Source organism: Panthera tigris, chromosome A1, assembly GCF_018350195.1.
Source record: "Panthera tigris isolate Pti1 chromosome A1, P.tigris_Pti1_mat1.1, whole genome shotgun sequence".
In the NCBI taxonomy this organism is placed as follows: domain Eukaryota; kingdom Metazoa; phylum Chordata; class Mammalia; order Carnivora; family Felidae; genus Panthera; species Panthera tigris.
In genome coordinates this window covers 131,504,515-131,525,595 of record NC_056660.1, presented here as the reverse complement: position 1 = coordinate 131,525,595, position 21,081 = coordinate 131,504,515, and the positions used below count along the sequence as shown (strand labels likewise).

General features: G+C 34.6%; 1 protein-coding gene across 1 annotated transcript in view; it reads right to left on the bottom strand.

Annotated features, from left to right (window-relative positions):
• CWC27 (CWC27 spliceosome associated cyclophilin) overlaps positions 1-21,081 on the bottom strand; it is a 194,361-nt gene that overhangs the window by 8,255 nt on the left and 165,025 nt on the right. The window contains exon 13 of the mRNA XM_042987632.1: positions 20,513-20,616. Within this exon, the coding sequence (XP_042843566.1) occupies positions 20,513-20,616 (104 nt within the window). The remainder of the gene's footprint in view (positions 1-20,512; positions 20,617-21,081) is intronic.

The following is a 21,081-nucleotide window of genomic DNA, read 5'->3' as shown; positions in this document are numbered from 1 at the left end:
GTTCCTTTGTCACTCGCCCCATCACATTTATATCCCAGGCATCCTGAATTGCTTGCAGTTTCTTGAACGGGGCCTGTCTCCAGCCTGTTTACTGCCTCTCTATGGTGATAACCCTTCTCTCCCTCATCCTGGCTGAGGTGTCACCCCGGATTTCTCTCCTGGCCTCTCCTCTTTTTCCGTGGGGTTAGGCCCTCTTCTGTACAGCTCTCTAGTTTAGGCTCCCTCACTAGAGTGCACTTGGCTCTGTTTTATGGGCCTTTGTACTAGCACCAGTCACCAATACTTGGCAAGAAAAACACCTACAATAAATTTCTGATGAATAAATAAATGTTTCTGAGAAACCAGTCACTTCTAAAACCTTTGGCTAGAATTCTGGTTTTGTTCACCATTCTCCTGGATAGTATTAACACATAATTCCAAATTACTTAGCTATTAGGTTTTAAACGCTTGAGTTTTCTAGGTTAGTAACTCTCCTTTCAAACTCCATTAATACCAGAGAAAAGGCTAATATTCAAAAATCTAAAACAAAATATTTCCACCACTACTAACTCTGTGCTATGAAAATCCAACACTTTCTCAAATGGCCACTTAAATTATCTAATGATTACATTTGTCTTTTGTACCCTTTGTCTTTGAGGTATGAGGTGGGGGAAAATGCATATATTGTCCTCAGCCTCCCTCCACTTGGGTTGAAAGGCCTTGCCATTCTTTGTGAAACGTTGTCATCCACATAATTTGTCTTTTCTGTACTGTGTTGACAGGTTCTTATTTCTCTGTTAAATTAGAATTCTTAAGAAATCCAACTAAATAACTCCTGGTTATTATTTAAGTTTATCATTCTACAGGACTATAGATAGGGAACTTAATTGATATGGTTGAAGTTTTTTTTTTTTTTTTTTTTTTTGAGGGGAGAGCTGGAAAGGAGATTTGCATTTGAAAAGCAAAAACAGTCCTTTTTGTTTTTAAAAAAAAATTTCAGCAAGACAAAACAATTTTCAAGTTTTGCCCACATTTGATTCTCTGAAAGGACCACACCCTGTTCTGTATCATAGATGGCCTGCAGCATGCTTTCTTTGTCCATGTCACTTCTCTGGAATGCCCCACCACCCCCTTCCCATTGGTCTGTGTCCCTTGTCCTTTCAAAGCCCAGTGTAACTCCCATTTTCTCCTAAAATTCTTCTCTGACTGCCCTGGGTTTCATTCAGGGCTGGCTCTTACTTTTGAATTTATCTGAGACTTTCTGTGGAAACTTTTGTGGACTGCAGTTGGAAGACCTGGGTTTGAGTTATAATTCAGTCGCTAAATGTTACTGGAGGACAGTCACATTGCTTTTCAGGCCTATTTCTTCATCTGTGAAGAGGAGATGGTAATATGCACCCTAATTACTTCACATAATTAGAATGAGATTCAAACATCATTCCTCCATTAAGTCCAACACTTACTTTCATGTCAATTTATTTTGTATTTTGTATGTATGTATTACATACAAAGTGTGCTTGTATAAAGTTATCATTTTTATAACACTCTGTTATGCTTCATAGACTTTTTCAAAGTGTTTTCATTTATATCATCATACACAAGAACTTACTTATTTGATCTTGCCTAACTTTGGAGGCCTATATATATTTAAATTTTTTTTTAATGTTTATTTATTTTTGAGAGAGAAAAGGACAGAGCATGAGTAGGGGAGGGGCAGAGAGAGAGGGAGACACAGAATCCGAAGCAGGCTCCAGGCTCCGAGCTGTCAGCACAGGGCTTGAGCTCAGGAACAGCAAGATCATGACGTGAGCTGAAGTCAGAACACTTAATCAACTGAGCCACCCAGGTGCCCTGGCTTATATATATTTAAAAATATATCCTGTCTGTCCTAGACTACATGCCATTTGATGGGTAGAAACTGTTTAAAGAATCAAAGAATTATAGAAATTTTCCTTTATAACTTTCGTGGCATGATTAGCATGTATTGACTATTTTTATGTGTTTTTCCTTTGTGCAAAGTAACATAATCCTGAGAAGCAAAAAGAAAAGACAAACAAAAATCATCTGTAATTCCATAGCTCAGCAGTAACTAGTGTAAACATACAGGTACATCACTTCCTGTACTTTTTTAATGCATCTCTATACATATATATGGATGTATGTATTATATATATGTGTGTATATGTATATATATTTGAAGGGATCATAATGCATATATTTTATACTTTTTATACCCAACTATACCATGATCATCTTTTTTTTTACATGGATAATTATACTTCTATGTAATTTTATTCATTTTCTAGTATTTGATCCTATAGATAATTTACAATCAACCCTGTATTGTAGGATTCTTAGGCTTGTTCATATTTTCACCTTTATGAACAGAATGCTGCGAATAATATCTATGTGAATAAGAAATATTTGGATTTTCTTATTTGTAGTAATTTTGGGAAGGAGAGGCAGGTTCAACCTTCTTTCTTTTGGTAGCATAATTCTTCTTTTTCTTTCAGAAATGACCCTTCCCCACTATGAGTCCATGTACTTGGAGTGCGATGACACCCCCTTGTGCTTGTCCTTGGGAGGGGACGCATGGAATAGGCCTGTCCAGAATAACCAGTAATTACATTTAGGGCATGGACATTTGAATTTGAAAAGGCTAAACACAACTGGTTCAAGAACTTTTTCTAGAACTACTGGGTTGACTACATAACGTAAACCTAGAACTTCTGAAGGCCATCTTTGCCAACCCCTAGGGGAAGTCTTGGATGAGGCCAAGTGAGAGGAAAATGGAACCAGGAGACAGAAAACAGAGGGAGGGGGAGAGAGAGAGAGAGAGAGAGTCCTGACACTGGTTGAATTCTCTGATCTAGTCACGCCCTAGCTCTACTCCTTAAGCTTTCCATGATGGATAAATTTCCCATTTTTGTTTAAGATATTACTATCATTTGTAATAATCTTTACTAATGCTTAGGATATATTCCTAGAAGTAGAATTCTTGGGACAAAGATTTGTACATATTTAAGGTATTTCATATGAATGGTCTAACTTCCCTCCACAGAGGATTTATCAGTTTACAATCTCATTGGCAGAGTGCCTCATTTTGCTCTAATACCTTTTGTTTTTATCCCCTCCCCCCATTTTTTGGCTTTTTGAATTTCTTCTTTTGTGATATGTGTGTGCATCCTTTGCTCATGGAAAAAAAGTGGCATATTCATCTTTTCCTTATGGATTTGTGAGAATTTTTACTATGTTAAGAATATAAATCCATATTCATCACATAAATTGCAAACAACTTTTCTAGTTTGTCATTTATCCTTTTTTTTTTTTTTTTGGTCTAGGTTTACCTACCTATCTCCTTTCCTCTTCCATCCATCCCTCTGTCCTCCCTTCCATATAGAAATTTACAATTTTTTTATACAGTCATTATGAGCAGTCTCCTTCTGTCTTTAAAGTTATGCTTAAGTCTTTCTTCACATTAATACCATGTAAAAATCCACTATATTTTCTAATAGCACCTTTACATTTCTCTTTTCATTCGTTATTCTTGTATCAATTTAGAATTTTTTTTTAGTATACTGGGTCAGATAAAGTTCTAATTACTTTACTTATTTTTTCCATGTGGCTACCTAGTTGTTCCAACTTCATTTCTAGAATAATTCACCTTGTACAGTATCCCAACCCACTGGTTTAATTATTATAATTTTGGCATCTGACTAGGAAAGATCATTACTTTCTTATTCTTTAAAAAAGAGTATTTTTTTAAAATAGACTCTATTTTTTCAAGAGGTTTAGACTTACAGAAAAATTGAGCAGTTAGTACAGAAAGTTCTCTCATACCCCCAAACCAATTTTTCCTATTATTACCATCTCATGTTAGTATTGTACATTTGTAACACTTAATGAACCAATATTGATAAATTATTATAAGTCCATAGTGTTATGGACTAAAGTGTTTCCCCAAAATTCATAAGTTGAAGACCCAATTCCCAATATGACTATATTTGTAGATATGGTCTTTACAGATATGATTAACATAAAATGTCATTTTGCAACACATACAAATATTGAATAATTATGTAGTATATCTGAAACTAATATGCTAATTATACCTCAATTTAAAAATATCAAATGAGGTCATAAAGGTGGGCCATCTGCAAGCCAAGGAAAGAAGTCTCACTAGAAATCAACCCTACTGACACTTTCATCTTAGACTTCCAGCCTCCAAAACTGTGAGAAAATAAATTTCTGTTGTTTAAGTAACCTAGTCTGTGATATTTTGTTATGGTAGCTCTAGGAGACTAATACACTTAGCTTTTACCTAATGTCCTTTTTTTTTTGTTGCAGGACCCCATTCAGGATATCACATTACATTTGGGTTGTCATGTTTCCACAGGCTATTCTTGGCTATGGCAATTTCTCAGAATTTCCTTGTTTTGATCACTTTGACAGTTTACAGGAGTACTGGTTGGGTATTTTGTACGATGCCTACACTAAAGGGATTTATCTGATGTTTTTCTCAGGGTAAGAGTGGGCTTACAGGCTATTGGGAGAAAGACCACAATGTAAAGTGGAATTTTCATTACATCATATCAAGGGCAAATGCTATCAAAGTGATTTATGATGTTGATGTTGACCTTGATCACCTTACTGAGTGCTTGCCAGTGTTTTCCACTCTAAAGTTACTTTCCCCCCTTGCTTTCCATGTGGTACTCTTTGGAGGGGATTCAGTATGCCTAGCCCACACCTAAGGAGTGAGAAGTTGTGCTTTCCTACTCTTTTTATTAAAAAATTTCTGGGTTATTTTTGCTTGCATCTCTTCTCCCCTCCTTCAACTGGTATTTTATTTGTATTATATTAGGTTTATAAAATAATCTTGAGATAATTTGTTTTTTGTTAAAAATTAAGCATTCTAGAAACATGGTATATCTATCTCTTTATCTGTATAACAGGTTGAGTTTTCTCAATTAAAAAAATGTTTTCTAAGTGATAATTTCACAGCAGCTGATGAACTGATACTGATATTTGTGTATTTATTTTGTTTCTGGCCACAATACTTGAAGTCTTAGAACTTTAGACAGATAACTTTGGATTTTCTATATCTGCAGATAACTTGGTTTCCTCCATTCCATTTTACAATTAAGTAACTAAAGAGAAGCTATTGAATTTATTTATCAAACTGAAGCCTGCTTCCCAGTTCATAGCCTAAAAACTTTGGAAACCTAAATATGACAGATACTTTTAAGGGTGTTTTGCTGCTAATGAAAAATAAAAATCAAAATAATTTCTGTAGAATCTGGGTAACTATGTTAAACATTTGATACTTATTAAAGTCTAAAGAAAGTATATCTAATATGAAAATCATAACTTTTAGATTTATTTCAAATGAATTAATCAAAAGTAGCTATATAGAGATGACATTATCAACCCCAATATTACAACTATTTTTTTCTATGATTCTCTGCTAACTTTTGATACTGCTTAAAATGTAAGTGACAATTTTGTTTGAACATTTTGACATTTTCATATGAGATCTAGAATATATTTTCAAACATTAAATGGAGGATTCTTTCATTTTGATAATATTTTACCTATCAAAATGTAATATTTAGGTAAATGTCTTTTAAACTTTTAATTTTAGAACTTTTCTCTATCAATAATTACAGGTAGCTTAGGGTTCTCTTTTTACAAATGTTCAAAGCTTCTTAAGGAATTAAGATATTAAAGCATTAAAGTATCACTATATATGAAAACAGTGTGGATCTTTTTCAACACGAATTAGATAGTAGAAGTGACAGTAATTCACATGACGAGACAGACAGACAGACAAAGCATGAATGAGGCCAGAGATCAAAGTATATTTTAAAAAGTCCAGGAAAATGAGGTCACTGGGATTCTTCATGTCCAGCAGAGCAGGTCAGCACAGGACAGAGATGACTGAGAAACAGAAGAGGCTAAATAAGGGAATGAAATCAAGGAGAAAAAGGATAAAAGAAGAGTCAAAATGGGAAACAGAAACAGTGACTTAAAGGAAGCAGAGAAAAATGCAGACAGAAATGGCCAAAACTTAGAAGAAATTTAAAAATTGACAGCAGGACAATAGTAACAAAACAATAAAAGAAAAACATTGAAATATTTGAAACAAATGAAAATCACTATAGGAAAATAGAACATTAGGTAAACCAAGCAAGCCACTGGCCTATGGAAAAAGAAAACAAAGATAAAAACTAGTGGAATTTCTTTTACTGTTCATCATTAACATGGGAAAACTTCCTTTCTTCTAAATTTTGAATAAATGTTAATATTTCTCCTTTGCTTTGGGGTTTTGAAAAGCCACCTCTTAAAAAAAACTTTTTGTTTTCCTCAGTTAAAAAGAAAAAAATAATCCTCATATTATAGAGTGTCTTGAATAAATATTGAGTATTGTTGGAGCAAAAGTGAAAAGATGTAATTTTCAAAATGTCTTCAGCAACATGGGAATAGTTTCTCAGCTTTCTTGCCTATCTAATATGCTTCACACTCTCAGTAGGGCACAGGTGGAAAGATTTAAGAGGCTTTCCAGAATAAATCTGTAATACGCATTCTTACACCTGCCCTGGGGTTTAACCAACCGCTCAGCCAATAACATTTAATCTGTGCCTGGTGAACTAACAAAACAACTTGGGAAGATGGGGTTCCCAGTCCAAAAGGCCTGGTAAGCAGCTGGGGTACATGGCTATCTGCCCGTCTCTCTCAACAAATCCACGAACAAAGCAAGCTTACCTAATGTGATAGAAACTTATTTCAGGTCAAACTGTATGAAAGCAGAGTAAATACAGCAGAGCTTTCTTTATTCAGAAGAAAAAGGGAGAAAAAGAGGTGACTTCAGGGACTGGACAGAGGGCTTAGAATGAAAATAACTGCCTTTCCAGGGTCAGCAATTCTGACAAGGTCCTATTTATAAAGAACCTCATTGGTCTTCTGCAGCATTATTTATAGTCCTTTATAAAATGAATATCAATTAGGCAACCGGGTCTATAATCGTATTTCCTCTTGCTTCATTTTATCACTATCTTAGAACTTGGCTAAGAGAGAGAAACAGAAGAAAAACATTTACCTTACACTGAGTTTATAATTTTGTGCTCTCTAAAGTTTATATTAAAATTTTATTTATAGTTGATATCCCTTCTGCCATTTTTGGCACCAGTCTCAAGGAAAAAAAACAACAATATTTCATTAATGAGGCATTACTGTCTACCATAAAAATATCAAATCTCAAATTTATTTTATCCTAGAAAGAATCATGATAGAAACCGAAGTTAACCATTGCAACTTATTATGGGTTAATTAAGAAAAGGTAAAAAAACAAACAAACAAAAAAACCTGTCAAACATTATAGAAATGGTATAAATTCTAATCATCTTGGTAGATCTACTGACAAATACAGAGAAATTAGTTTTCAAAAATATCAATGAGAACATCAAAAATGAGAACAACAAAACCTTTACTGAGCACTGACACCCTGTTAAATCCTTTAAAAAAAGTATTTCATGTAATCTACAAACTAACCTATCAGAAAGGTACTATTTACCATCCTCAGACTACAGTTTAAGCAACAGGATGAGACAGGTTATACAATTTGTCTGAAATCACACAGCTAATAAATTCAAATCAGGTCTGATTCCAAATCCCATATTCATAACCACTCTCCTGTATATTCCCATGGAAAATTCTGGGTAAATGTGGCAAGAACTTCTTATTCAAGTTAAACTTTTAAACAACTGTCTGTATTTTAATTTTTCAAATTAAAAGGATTATAATATTAGGGACATGGACTTAATATCTGCTGTGATTTAAAGGGAGCTGGACAATTTTTGACCAAAAATTTATAATAAAGTGCTGAAGTCACTTGTTTGGCCTTATTACTACAGCAATAAACAATGACACTGCTTTATAAGCAAATGTGAAAAATATGTAGGCTAGCTCGAGAAACTGTTGCAGTATAAAATCACACAAAAAAAGACAACTACTGAGCCAAGCATGATTAGCTATTTCTGAGATCTACCACTTTCTAGCTCTGAGATCTTGATCCAAGTTACTTAACCTTTCTCTGCTTCAGATTCTTCCCATATAATTTAATAACATTTAGCTTATAGGTTAAAAAAGATTAATATTTTGTAAATGTTAGTAAAAGTTAGCTTCTTCTTACAACTTTTATTTCTACTAAAAAAACAGCTCAAGCCCAACATTTTATATATCGTGGCTGATTGAATTATCTGCACACAAAGAACAGAACATTATTGTTACATTTAACTTGATTATCTGCATTAATACCAGAGAGGATAAGGGATGTTAATAATTCAAAATGGTAGGTAGTAGAAAGATTATTAATGAATGTCTCTGGAAGAATATTTTGTGGCTTGCATTTATATACAGCAATCCTAGATGTCCTGGGGATTACCATCATGTAAAATAAAAGTGAGATGTTATCTACTGTATGATTTTGTTAATACTTTGTGCTTTTTTTTTTTCAGTACCAGGGAAATGGAAAAAATTCTGATCAAACCTCTCATAAAAACATTTAATAACCTATACCATAAATTGGCAATCAAATATCCTAAATTTTGTTCTTTTTTATTCCTCATGCTACTTATTTTCCACATGCAATCTTTTCCATTACTTTGAAAGTAGGGAGTTTGTCTAAAGACTGATTATTTCCTTCTTGGCACTAGGGTCTCAATTCAGGTAGTGGCCACCTGTTAAATAATGGGGCCTTTTTATTGATTCCATGTTCAATTGTCTAAGATTTTTCCAGGTGTGGTTTACTCAAAGAAAATACAAATGGAGCACATTATCCAGTTGCTTAAACTTTTAAAGTAAAAATATGTGTTGAACAATAGAGATCCAACTTGCTTACCAGATATTAAATAGTATTATATGGCTGTAATAATTTAGCAGTGAGGTACTGACACAGGAATAGACAGAAAAATCCTTGTAAAATGATGAAACTGACCCAAAAATATTTCTAAGCCCTTAGTATATGATAAAGCACATGTGTAATATCAGTGGGGAAAAACAAAGGATTATTCACTTGTGGAAGTTAGTAATATACAAAAATAAAAGTTATAAGAGTAACCTAATATAATACACCAAATAATAATTTCCAGGTAGATTAAAGATGTAAATTAAAAATGAAAATAAAACCACAAAAATACTAGAGAAAGATATAACTAGGTATTTATATAATCCTGGGATTATAAGAGTTTAAAGAATGATGCTGGGCCAAAAACATGAAGAGCAAGATTGGCAGATTTATAAATACACATTTAAAACTCCATGTTAAAAACAAAGCCAAAACAAAACAAAGCAAACCCCTCACAAACAAATTGTTAGGTAATGACAAACTAGTAAAAATATTTAAAACAAAAAATGATATCCTTAATATTTTTAATTTTTTTAATGTTTATTTTTGAGAGAGAGTGAGTGAGCATGAGTGGGGGGAGGGGCAGAGAGAGAGGGAGACACAGAATCTGAAGCAGACTCCAGGCTCTGAGCTGTTAGCACAGAGCCCGACCTGGGGCTCGAACCCACGAACTACCAGATCATTACCTGAGCCACTGTTGGACGCTCTACTGACTGAGCCACCTAGGCGCCCCAAATTCCTTAATATTAAAGAGCTTTTGCAAAGCAGTAAGAAATATATAATCATATTAGACTATACACTTAATAAAAAAAAAGCCTTCTACACTTAATAACCACCACCACAAGAATGATGAAATATAAATGGCCAGTTAACACATTTTTAAAAGTTCAACTTCATCAGTAAACAAAGAAATACAAAATAATACAAAGTAGAAACTGGCAAAGATTAATGTATCTATATCTGGTACCTATGATATATTACAACATACACATACATGATACTTAGCATAAGGAGAAACCAGCCACTTCATACATTACCGGTACAGGTATAAATGATTTAACCTTCTGGAATGCAATCTAGCAAAGATGTTATCAAGACACACTTGAGCTAACAAAAATCACAATGATCTGGAGGAGGGAACTGTTTGAAAGGGGCATGAGGGAACTTTCAGGGGTGATGTAAATGTTCTAGATCTTGTTTTGGTGGTGTTTACATGGGTATGTACGATTTTGAAAATTCATCAAAATTAACAAATAAGAACTATGCAGTTTCTTGTTTGTAAATTATAAAAAAATACTTAACAGTTTCACTTCCTTTAACCTAAGGAGATAACAGTGGACTTACAAAATATATAACTATTGGATTATTCACTCATGAAAGACTCCTAATGAAAAATCAAATAAATTTTTCCATTCTTGAGAAAAGTGTAATATAGGTATAGACAAAAGGATTAATGATGATTCTCTGTAGGGTATGAAATTACTAATGATTTTTTATTTCCTGTCCTTTTTCAATGTTTTTTATATAGATTGCATTATAACCACAAAGTGGGTTATTTGAAAAATCAATATGACAATTAGTATTAATTTCATCTAATAATTTTCTAAAAGAAAATGATACAAATTAAACATTTTTGAAAACAATTTAAAAAATTTGTAAAAATTTTATTTTTAGAAATACAAACAACTCTGTACAAATTCTGCATCTTCTTTCACAAAATTTCACCTGGAACCTTAGTATTTGGGTTTTTCTACATCATTTAACTTTGAGATATGGTTAAAGTAATAGAGCTTTTGTTCCTATTTTCTTGATTGCCTGTGTATAATGGCCGCTTTCATTTTGTACTGGCTTGGTTGCTATCTGTAACTCCCACTATGAAATGATTTTTTTACTACAATGTGCTTAATCCCAAGGACCTTTGCTCCTTAAATCTTCTTCCTAATAGAAATGAACTACTTATGCCTACAAAGGCCTTTCTCTGTTTCAAAATGCTGTCAGCTATAAAAACCCCCAAAAAACAAAAAACAAAAAAAAGTTTCTGGAGACGGTCCAAGTCCACGATGTATGATTGTATATTCCCAGCATAAAAAAGGTAATCTTGTCTACTCCCCTCCTCTTTCTCTATGGATGCTGAATTTACATTAGCTAAACTCTGGATTCAGAGTTATATAAAATTATATTCAGAGTTATAATCAGATTCAGCTAAAGAATCTGCTTTATAATACTTGTCTCTTTTTCTCAAAAGATTTTAAAATAGAACCATCATGCACAGCTAGCAACTTTAATGAATATATCCACATTCCTTCTAGGTTACAGACAACATAACTGAGGTAAATTAACATTTGCCTTTTATTTATATATTATTTTTCTTTGATATTATTACATCAAGACAACTGTATAACTAACAATTTGTCAATTTAATTTAGAGTGTTTACTGAGTAATTTGTCAGGCCTTACCAATATTACCCCAGTACCATGCACCCTTCTCCCTCTCTCACACCTAATATTTCCTGAGCATTTCCTTAGAGTCAGGAACTTTGTAACTTTAGAACCACTTTACACGAATTATCTCATTTAATTCTAATAATAACCCTGAGGTAGATATTGTTATTTCCACTTTACAGGTGAAGAAATTAAGGCTTGCAATAGAGGTTGCTTGTTCAGGCAGTCTGATTTAACAGCTCATTGTATAATTAAAATATAATTCAATATGTAGGATTATACAGAGCCTCCATAGTGGTGCATTTCTTGAAAAGAATGTGAAAAGTATTCCAAAGATTAGAATGGATGATAAATGTGCTGTAACCAGCTCCAGAAGACAGATAGTATTATTTAGAATCAAAGGTCTTTGAAAGTCAAGTTGATTTCCCCCACCCCTCATTTTTGTTACTTCATGTTAAAATCACTGTGATAGAAATTGGTATTCTGGGGCTCTTAAGTGTGACCAAGAGCCTCACTATTTATTACTGTGTGATCTTGGGCAAATAACCTAACTTTCTAAGTTTCTTCATTTATAGAATGGGAATAATACTGATTCTCTAGTGGAGCTGTAAGAAACAAACCCACCATAGCTGGTCCCTAACCTATGAGCCCTATGAGGGTTAAATGAGGGAAGATAGCATTAAGGTCCTAGCAGCATACCTGAAATATATCACATGCAAATATCTGCTTCAAGAATAAATTGGTTGAGGGAGGTGCCTGGGTGGCTCAGTCGGTTAAGTGTCCGACTTTGGCTCAGGTCATGATCTCACAGTTTGTGAGTTCGAGCCCCGCATTGGGCTCTGTGCTGACAGCTCAGAACCTGGAGCCTGCTGTGGATTCTGTGTCTCCCTCTCTCTCTGCCCCTCACCTGCTTGCACACACTCTCTTTCTCTCTCTCTGTCTCTCTCTCAAAAATAAATAAATCATTTAAAAGTGTTTATAAAAAAAAGAATGAATTGGTTGGATTCAGAACCACCTTTATCTCCTACTACCAGTAGAAGAATATGAACAAAAAGCATAAAAAGGATGTATATTTACTTTAAAGTCAAGTATAAGTGATTTCTACTGTCAGTTATTTTGCAAATCTTATTAATTTATATGAATAACTGATAATTGGCTAAAAATATACTTAACAGCTGGTTATAAAAGAAATGATGAGATTGCACATTAAAAGTAACTGCAGACTTGCCAAAACTAAAATGTTTGTGAAAATGTAAACACTCCACAAGCAAAAAAAAAAAAAAAAAAAAAAAAAATCTAGACACAGATCCCACAGCCTTCACAAAATAATTCACAATGGATCATAGGCCAAAATAAATAAGGCACAGAGATGAAAAGTACAGCATAGAGAATATAGTCAATAATACTGTAATAACGTTGTATGGTGACAGATGGGAATTACACTTGTCCTGGTGAGTGCTGAGTAATGTAGAGAATTGTTGGATAAATGTCATACACCTGAAACTAATATAACACTGTATGTTAATTTTATTTCAATTAAAAAATGCATCATAGACCTAAATGCAATATGCAAAAGTGTAAAACTCCTAGAAGATAACATAGGAGAAAACCTAGATGACCTTGGCTATTAGATGCAACACCAAAGGCATGATCCATGAAACAAACAGTGGATTACCTGGATTTCATGGAAATTAAAAACTTCTGCTCTGTAGAAAACAGTACCAAGAGAATGAGAAGACAAGCCACAGACTGGGAGAAAATATTTACTAAAGACACACCTGAAGATACAAAGAACTCTGAAAACTCAATAAGAAGAAAATGAACAACTCGATTAAAAAGTGAGCAAAAAACCTTAGCAGACACCTCACAAAAGCAGGTACAGAGATGGCAAATAGCATGTGGAAAGATGATCAACATCATAGGTCATTGAGGAACTGCAAATTAAAAGAACAATGAAATACCACTCCACACCTGTCAGAAGGGTCAAAATCTAAAACACCGAGAACACCAAATTCCAGTAAGGAAGTGGAGCTACGGGGACTCTCATTCATTGCAGTGGGAAAGCAAAATGGTCAAGCCACTGTGGGTGATTGTTTGGCAGTTTCTTACAAAACTAAACATGCTCTTACCATATGATATAGCAATTATACTCCTTGGTATTTACCCTAAAACTTATGTCCATACAAAAACTTACACATGGATGTTTATAGCAGCTTTATTCATGCTTGCCAAAACTTGAAAGTAGCTGAGATGTCCTTTAGTAGGTGAATGCATAGGTAAACTGTGCTACGTACAGACAAGGAATATCATTCAGCACTAAAAAAAGATCCATGAAGGCATGAAGTTCATGGAGGAATCTTAAATGCATATTACTAAGTGAAAGGAGCCAACCCAAAAAAGCTGTATACTCTCTGATCCCAACTATATGACATTCTGGAAAAGGCGAAACTGTGCACACAGTAAAATCATCTACGGTTGCCAGCCTTAGTGGGAAAATGAGAGATGAATAAGCAGAACATAGAGAATTTTTAGGGCAATGAAACTATTCTGTATGGTACTATAATGGTGGCTACATGTCATTATACATTTGTCCAAACCCATAGAATATACATCACTGACAGTGAACCCTAATGTAAACTGTGGCCTTTAAGAGATAATGATGTGTGAATATAGGCTTTTCATTTGTAACAAATGTACCATTCCGGTGTGGGATATTGATAGTTGAGAGGGTTGTGTGTTGCAGGGGAGGGAAGGGGAGGATTACGGGAACTTTTTATAGTTTCTGCTCAATTTTGCTGTGAGTCTAAAGCTACTCTAAAAAGCCTATTACGGAACATTTCTGAAAAAGAAAAAAGAGCAGTTAAATGCCAGTTTGGAGTTGCTATGGGCATGGTAAGAATTATGTTGTAAGCAGGTCTCGGCCAATAGGCTGGCCACATTTAATTCGGAAAGCACTACTTTGGTACTCTTTGAGAACAAGGATCACAAACTGCGAAGTTGAATAAAGCTTCCCAGGACTTATAAAGTGAGTTATTATATCTAACAAAAAGAATCATCATGACACACACAATGACTAAAGATACTTTAGTCCATCAGTTCTCAAACTGTGACTTGAGGATCACTGTGTCTCTATTGTCAAAATTATTTTAGTATGAATATTAAAACATTGTCTTTTTTCATTTTCATTCTTATCCTTATGAATTCACGGTGAAATTTTTGAGAGAGTACATGATGTGTGGGATCAAAACAGAGTGAAGAAGGGGCGCCTGGGTGGCTCAGTCGGTTGAGCAACCGACTTCAGCTCAGGTCATGATCTCATGGTTTGTGAGTTCGAGCCCCGCATCGGGCTCTGTGCTGACAGCTCAGAGCTTGGAGCCTGCTTCTGATTCTCTGTCTCCCTCTCTCTCTGCCCCTCCCCCACTCATGCTCTGTCTCTGTCTCAGAAATAAACAAACATAAAAAAAGTTTTAAAAAAAGACAGTGAAGAAGATATGAGAATCCGGCTGGTTCTGTTATGTCAGACATTGGGGAGATACGCAAAAAAAAGGTAAATTAAAAAAAAAAAGGTAAATCAATGGCACTTTTCTCACTAGATTTTCTCCTATGAAAATATAATGGTTCTTCATACAATTTTTATTTATGTTAACATGAAATGGGTTTATTATTATTTTTAAGTGATTTCATTCTTTAGTTTTAATTTCTAGTAAGGTGAATATCAATAGATATATTCCATACAAATCAAAGCTCTTTGGAGTCCTCACTAAATTTTATAATTAAAAAAAATTTTTTTTTAAATTTTTATTTACTTTTTGAGAGAGAGAGAGAGAGCATGAGCAGAGGAGGGGCAGAGGGAGAGGGAGACACAGAATCCGAAGCAGGCTCCAGGCTCTGAGCTGTCAGCATAGAGCCCGACGTGGGGCTTGAACTCATGGACTGTGATCATGACCTGAGCTGAAGTCGGATGCTCAACCAACTGAGCCACCCAGGTGCCCCAATTTTTAAGAGTATAAAGGGGTCCAGAGAAAAAAATGTGAGACCTGCTGTCTTGGCTAATGCTAAATGGGTAAAGAAGATCTCTTGCTTGACTAATGTGAGTTTTCATTATTCTCACAGCATCTGTCCTTATACCTGTATTTGGGTTTGTCTACACTGACTTGTTATCCATGCTTGGCAAAGTCCTGACTGAATGAAGTGGAGACTATAATTACAATGTTCCTTTGTAGTCATTGTACCCTTCACTCAATACATGACTAAACCTCATACAAATTACAGCATTCATTATATATAAAAAGTATTTAAAGCTTTGCCAATGAAGTGAAGCTATGTCCTTTAATGGTATCTTATAATGAGGTCTGAATGGACCTAACAGTCAATACTTTCTTTTACATCTGCATTATTAAATTTTCACAGTTTTGAATACTCAGACAACTGGTTTTTATTGCTTCTATGCTATGCTAACTCCTGAAGAACACTTGAAAACTACCTCATGCTAAATCTGGTTCTCAAACTCTAATCTCTAGCACAAACAATGACTGATGGACAAACTGATTTTTAATGCAAGCCAAGGTGCAGTAATAAAACTGAAAAACAAAAACAAAAAAAGAATCCAGATCCAAAAGTCCTAACCAATAAGATTATCTTAGAAGGATAATTTTTTCAGAACCAAGAACAAAACCATTTAAACCTGAGGATCTTGAAGAGTTATGATGAAATGTGTACTAGTTTTATTAAAAACAGAAGCAAACCAGACTGCGTATTTTTAAAAACTTTTGTAAGGCAAAACATGTTTTTGGAAACGTTATTCTCTTTCAGTAAGTACTGCAAAGTACCTTAATTAATTCTTGAGATTCTAACAGCCCTAAAAAGCAAGTCATAAAAATGATATTTATTTGGGAGTGTAGACTGGAATGACATTTTGGGAGGGCCATGAAAATATTTAGCAGAAGCGTAATATGCATACCCACTGACTAAGGAATTCCAGTTTTGGAAATTGATCTGGAGAAAACTGGCAACGATGAAGATACATGGATGTTCATTACAGTGTTGTGTATAATACATGTAAACTGGAGGGGCGCCTGGGTGGCTTAGTTGGTTAAGTGTCTGATTTTGGCTCAGGTCATGATCTCACAGTCCGTGAGTTCGAGCCCTGCATCGGGCTCTGTGCTGACAGTTCAGAGCCTGGAGCCTGCTCCGGATTCTGTGTCTCCCTCTCTCTCTCTGCCCCTCCCTCACTCATGCTCTGTCTCTCTCTGTCTCAAAAATAAATAAACATTAAAACAAATAAACAAAACATTAAATAAACAAAAAAAAAATAAACACTAAAAACCAAACTGGAAAGAGCCTAAATATCCAAAAACATGGGGCTGATCAAGGAAACTGTGGTTTATCTTATAATGGTATACTATGTGGCCTAATACAAAAATATAAAAATTAATCATAAAATTATGTATGGCAAGGAAAAGTATTTACTTTTGTATATTTGCTATATATTACTAAAAGCTGAAAGCAAGTTATAAAATTATATAGCATTATATGATTTCATTTCTGCCTAAAATGTGCATGGGCATAAAAATATCTGGAAGTGTATAAATTAATGATATTTATTGTTGAGTTGAGGATCACAGGTGACTATTATTTACTTTTTTTGAGGTGTCCATAATCTGGTTTTGGTATAGTGAACATCTTTTCTTTATATAGTAAAAATAATTATTCTCTAATTCTTAGAATACTGAATACTGTACGTACTATGAGAAAGTGGTGGAGGGGAGAGAGATGAGAAGAGGAGGGAGGAAGGCAGATAGACCTTTATATGGTTTATTATTTTATCATATATATTTGTTTCAAAGTATTAGGTTAATCTTAGATTAACCTGGAAAAACATTTGAATGGAACATAGTAGTAAATAGTTAAATGTTCACAAGATCACATTCTACTCTCATAGATTTAACTTTTCTCCTCTCCTTGGAATGCTGATTTTGTTCTGTAGGAGCAGGTGGCTTTCTTTTTTATGTCTCTCTTCTATCTTGTCAGAAACAGCTCTCACAAAACTTTTTTGGGAGCTAACCAAGCTTTATCTAACCAAACCCAAAATGGCACATGGACCTCATCCACATGTTCATATGAATCTGGTCGCTGATGATTCCTGCCATGTATCTAATGGTTTTATAAAACCCATGCTTGAAGAAAGATTCTATAGCTATAAGAGTGTGATGCTGTGGGAAGAAGGAATGTAGAGGCAAAGAGGCTACTTTAGCTGCTACACTAGAGTCTGGGAGCCATCACTGCCACCAAATACTGGCAGTATATATCCCAACAAAGGAAGAATCATAATAATTTTGAGTGAAAAATTTCTATCATGCATTTCAGCTTAGATCTACTAATAACACTTCTTTAAATGCCTTGTTAGACAGTGAAATCTGGGAGTAATTATCAAACACCATATACAGTGTTTACAATAGAATCATATTTCTTTTCCCCCTCCCACTGTTTTTTTTTTTTTTTTTTTTTTTTGCATAAAAAAGTAGAATGCTGCTGAATGGTACCCAAATGTCTGTTGTATACCATGCCAATACAGCAGCTTAGCCAAAAATGCGAACCGAAAGTTTGCCAAGTAAAAGAAAACATAACAAATTGGTAATGGTTTCTATCTTGACAGAAAATGAAAATGATCCCTCAATGTGTGGTCACTCATGCGGACACATAAAAATGTCTGAGAAGCAATCATTTTACCTCAGATAACAGACCTTGACAGTGTAGTACAGTACTGGCTGACTTTCACTTCTTAGAAAAGCGGTAACCGTGACCTACAAAATAGTCTGGTAACCATGTAATTTATGCATAACACACATGCACATGCCATGCACTCATAATATTTGCCATAAATCACTTTTAATATAAGGCTTCTTTTCTGAGTGGAATATACTTTATGAGTGATGGTCTAAATCACTAGAGACCTGATAAACTTGAACGGGTGTATTTATGAACAGACAGGATGTTGTTGCTTATCACGTTACAAAATTTCAATAGTCTATATTGCAATAAAATAGTCCTATGTATTCTGTATGATTCTGTGTAGTGCCTTGAAACACTAAAGGTATTTTTTACTAGATGTTAGATAAAACAAATACAAAAAATGTGTAGGTACATAGTGTATAGTTCTGACTTTCTGTTTAGGAGACTGTAATTGAAAGTAGAAATGAACCCCTGGAAGACCTGGTAAGTCTTTAACATACTTACCCTTCCTCTTCCACTTAGTTTTGTTCCCCAAATGGAGAACTGGTCAACATCACTGACCAGCGATTTTACCATCTGGTAAAGTTTTCCCATTTGTTTACTTTCTAATGAGGATGTTAGAACATAGATTGTACTGTGAAATCACATCAAAAGCAAGAATGACAATTTTAAAAACACTGATTGACATCTGCAGCTAATGAGGAATTCACAGTGAGAGAATTCGGAACCAAGTGGCTCGGAAGAACCCTGGGAAGTTAAATGGTCTTGCCAAGTTAAAAGTAAATTTGAATCCTGTGTGTTAGGAGTTTCAAATGAAATTTCTGGGTCTAAATTTGTTGGTGACTTTCCTGTTCAATAAAAAAGGACTTAAATGGCTTATAAAAAGGTTAAAAAAACTTATTGGGCATCAAACTGCTCTTACAAAACATCATCTTGATGAGTTAAGTGTAAATGAATCAGAAACACATGGATCATGTTTCCTTAAAAAATGCATATGGATTCAAAAATAAGGGGAAGAGGACTTGGCAAAACATTTTTTTTTGTGTGGTGGCTGAACCCAAAACATTTGAAAGATATTTTGAGACATTCAGGGAATCCAAAATAAAACTAAACCTGTCCAGTCATATAAAAAAACAGAAAATTCTTCTATGTAATGTGCATTTATCTCTAAGGGTCAGTCAACACTCACTGAGCCTTCACCTTTGGCACACAACTGTGGGAGGAGCCAGCTTCTGCCTTCAAGCAACTTTGAATTTAAGTATAAATAAGTACACATAAGTAATAGAAACCAATTAAAAGAGTCTCAGGGTTAAAAAAAAGTACATAACCTAGATCGTACAGAAATTATATTTTGAGAAATATATAAGCATTTCAGGGTCCTAGGGGAGGTAGGATTCATTCCATTCAAATCATCATCCCCTCAGTCCTTTTGATTAAAGTTGTATATAGTTGCAGAATCCTACTTGCTTAAATGTTTTCTTAATAAGTGTTTTTATGTCTTTTTAAATGTGTGTCCCAGCCCTCTTTCCTCCACCCTCTAGATTTGTGAGTGCTCAACAAATCTTGCTGACTGGTTTCCTGGAGGATGGGAGTGTTGAGCAGTTTTGAAATAGGAGAGAGATGCCGTCTGGCAGAGAGGAGTGAGGCTATGATTCTGGGTTGGGGTAATGGCACATGTGACAGTTCAGAGGCTCCAGAGGGTGAGTCATATGTGGGGGGTGACCCTTTGGCTTGCTTGCAGTAATGTGCTTGAGCCAGGGTGTAGTGGGAGGTGAGGGCAGTTAGGTGTGGGGAGTCCTAATATACTACATGTGAAGTCAACTGGAGGACAGAGGAGTGTGATAAGGGAAAGCACAATTCTTATTCCTTTTTTTTTTTTTTTTTTCCTTTTTGCCAGTATAGGATAAAGTGTTAAGCACAGGACATGTACAAGTCATTAATTCCTTTATTTCTTATCAGTGTCTTAAAAAGCTGAAAAACAGCCAAAGAAAAAATAAGTTGACTGTGTATGATTGCTAGGATCCTGTAGGTCATAAATTTTAAGAGGAACTTAGTAGGATTATGAAATGTATTACTGAGTCCTAAAATGTTTGTGGGAAAGTGTAAAAAATAAATGATTTAGAATCTTTTGAGGCTGCTTTCTAGCTGTTTAATGTGAATCTTATCTTTTCTACAATATTAGAAAGTTATTTAGGACAGGGAGAGTGTCATATATGTCTTGTATATTTTCCACTGGCTAGCACAATACTGGGAACACACCAAGCACTCAATAAATGCTTATGGAAGTGAAATGAAGTCAAAAGATGCCGAGACTCTATAATGATGAAGGTGTGATTAAAGGTGAAGTCTGGGGGTGAGGGGAGAAGACGACATAGTGGAAATGTCCTAATATCCTAATAGTACCTCTGCTCTGAGCCTATTTGTTCATGGTTAATACAGAGAAATCAAAGCCCTTACCATCCTTCATCATCTTCTACTTCTGCTTCAGAAATGTCATTTTCAGGAGTTTCAGCAATTGCTTGAGTGAGTTTAGATTTAAACTGGTTCAGCAGCGCCAGGGTCTGAAATAATGATTACATGGCTAAGTTTTCTGATAAGGATAAATATAATTTTAGAAGAGACACTGAAATTTGGTAGAAAAAATTTGAAACACTAAGACTTAGATGAATTTTTAATTTTGAAGGAAAATAACAAAACTCAAGCAGTGATTGTTCTATAAACCTCGACAATGCCCTGTTTACATTTGCACTGACATTTTCCCTCAGGCATATGTGACAGTTTCTGATTTGGGGAACATAGTTTGCTTATATAGAAGACACTTAAACTTTAAAATGCATGCTTGTTAGTGACTAATTTTTAAGGTCCACAAGACTAGGAGCTACTTCACTAAAATATGAGAAATCACAAAATAAAACACCAATAACAAATAGTATTTGTCATTGAACAAATTTCCAAAAATGTAAAAATATCAATGGCAAGGAAGGTAAAATGAATAAACACATTAACTGGTGGAAGATGGGTAAATT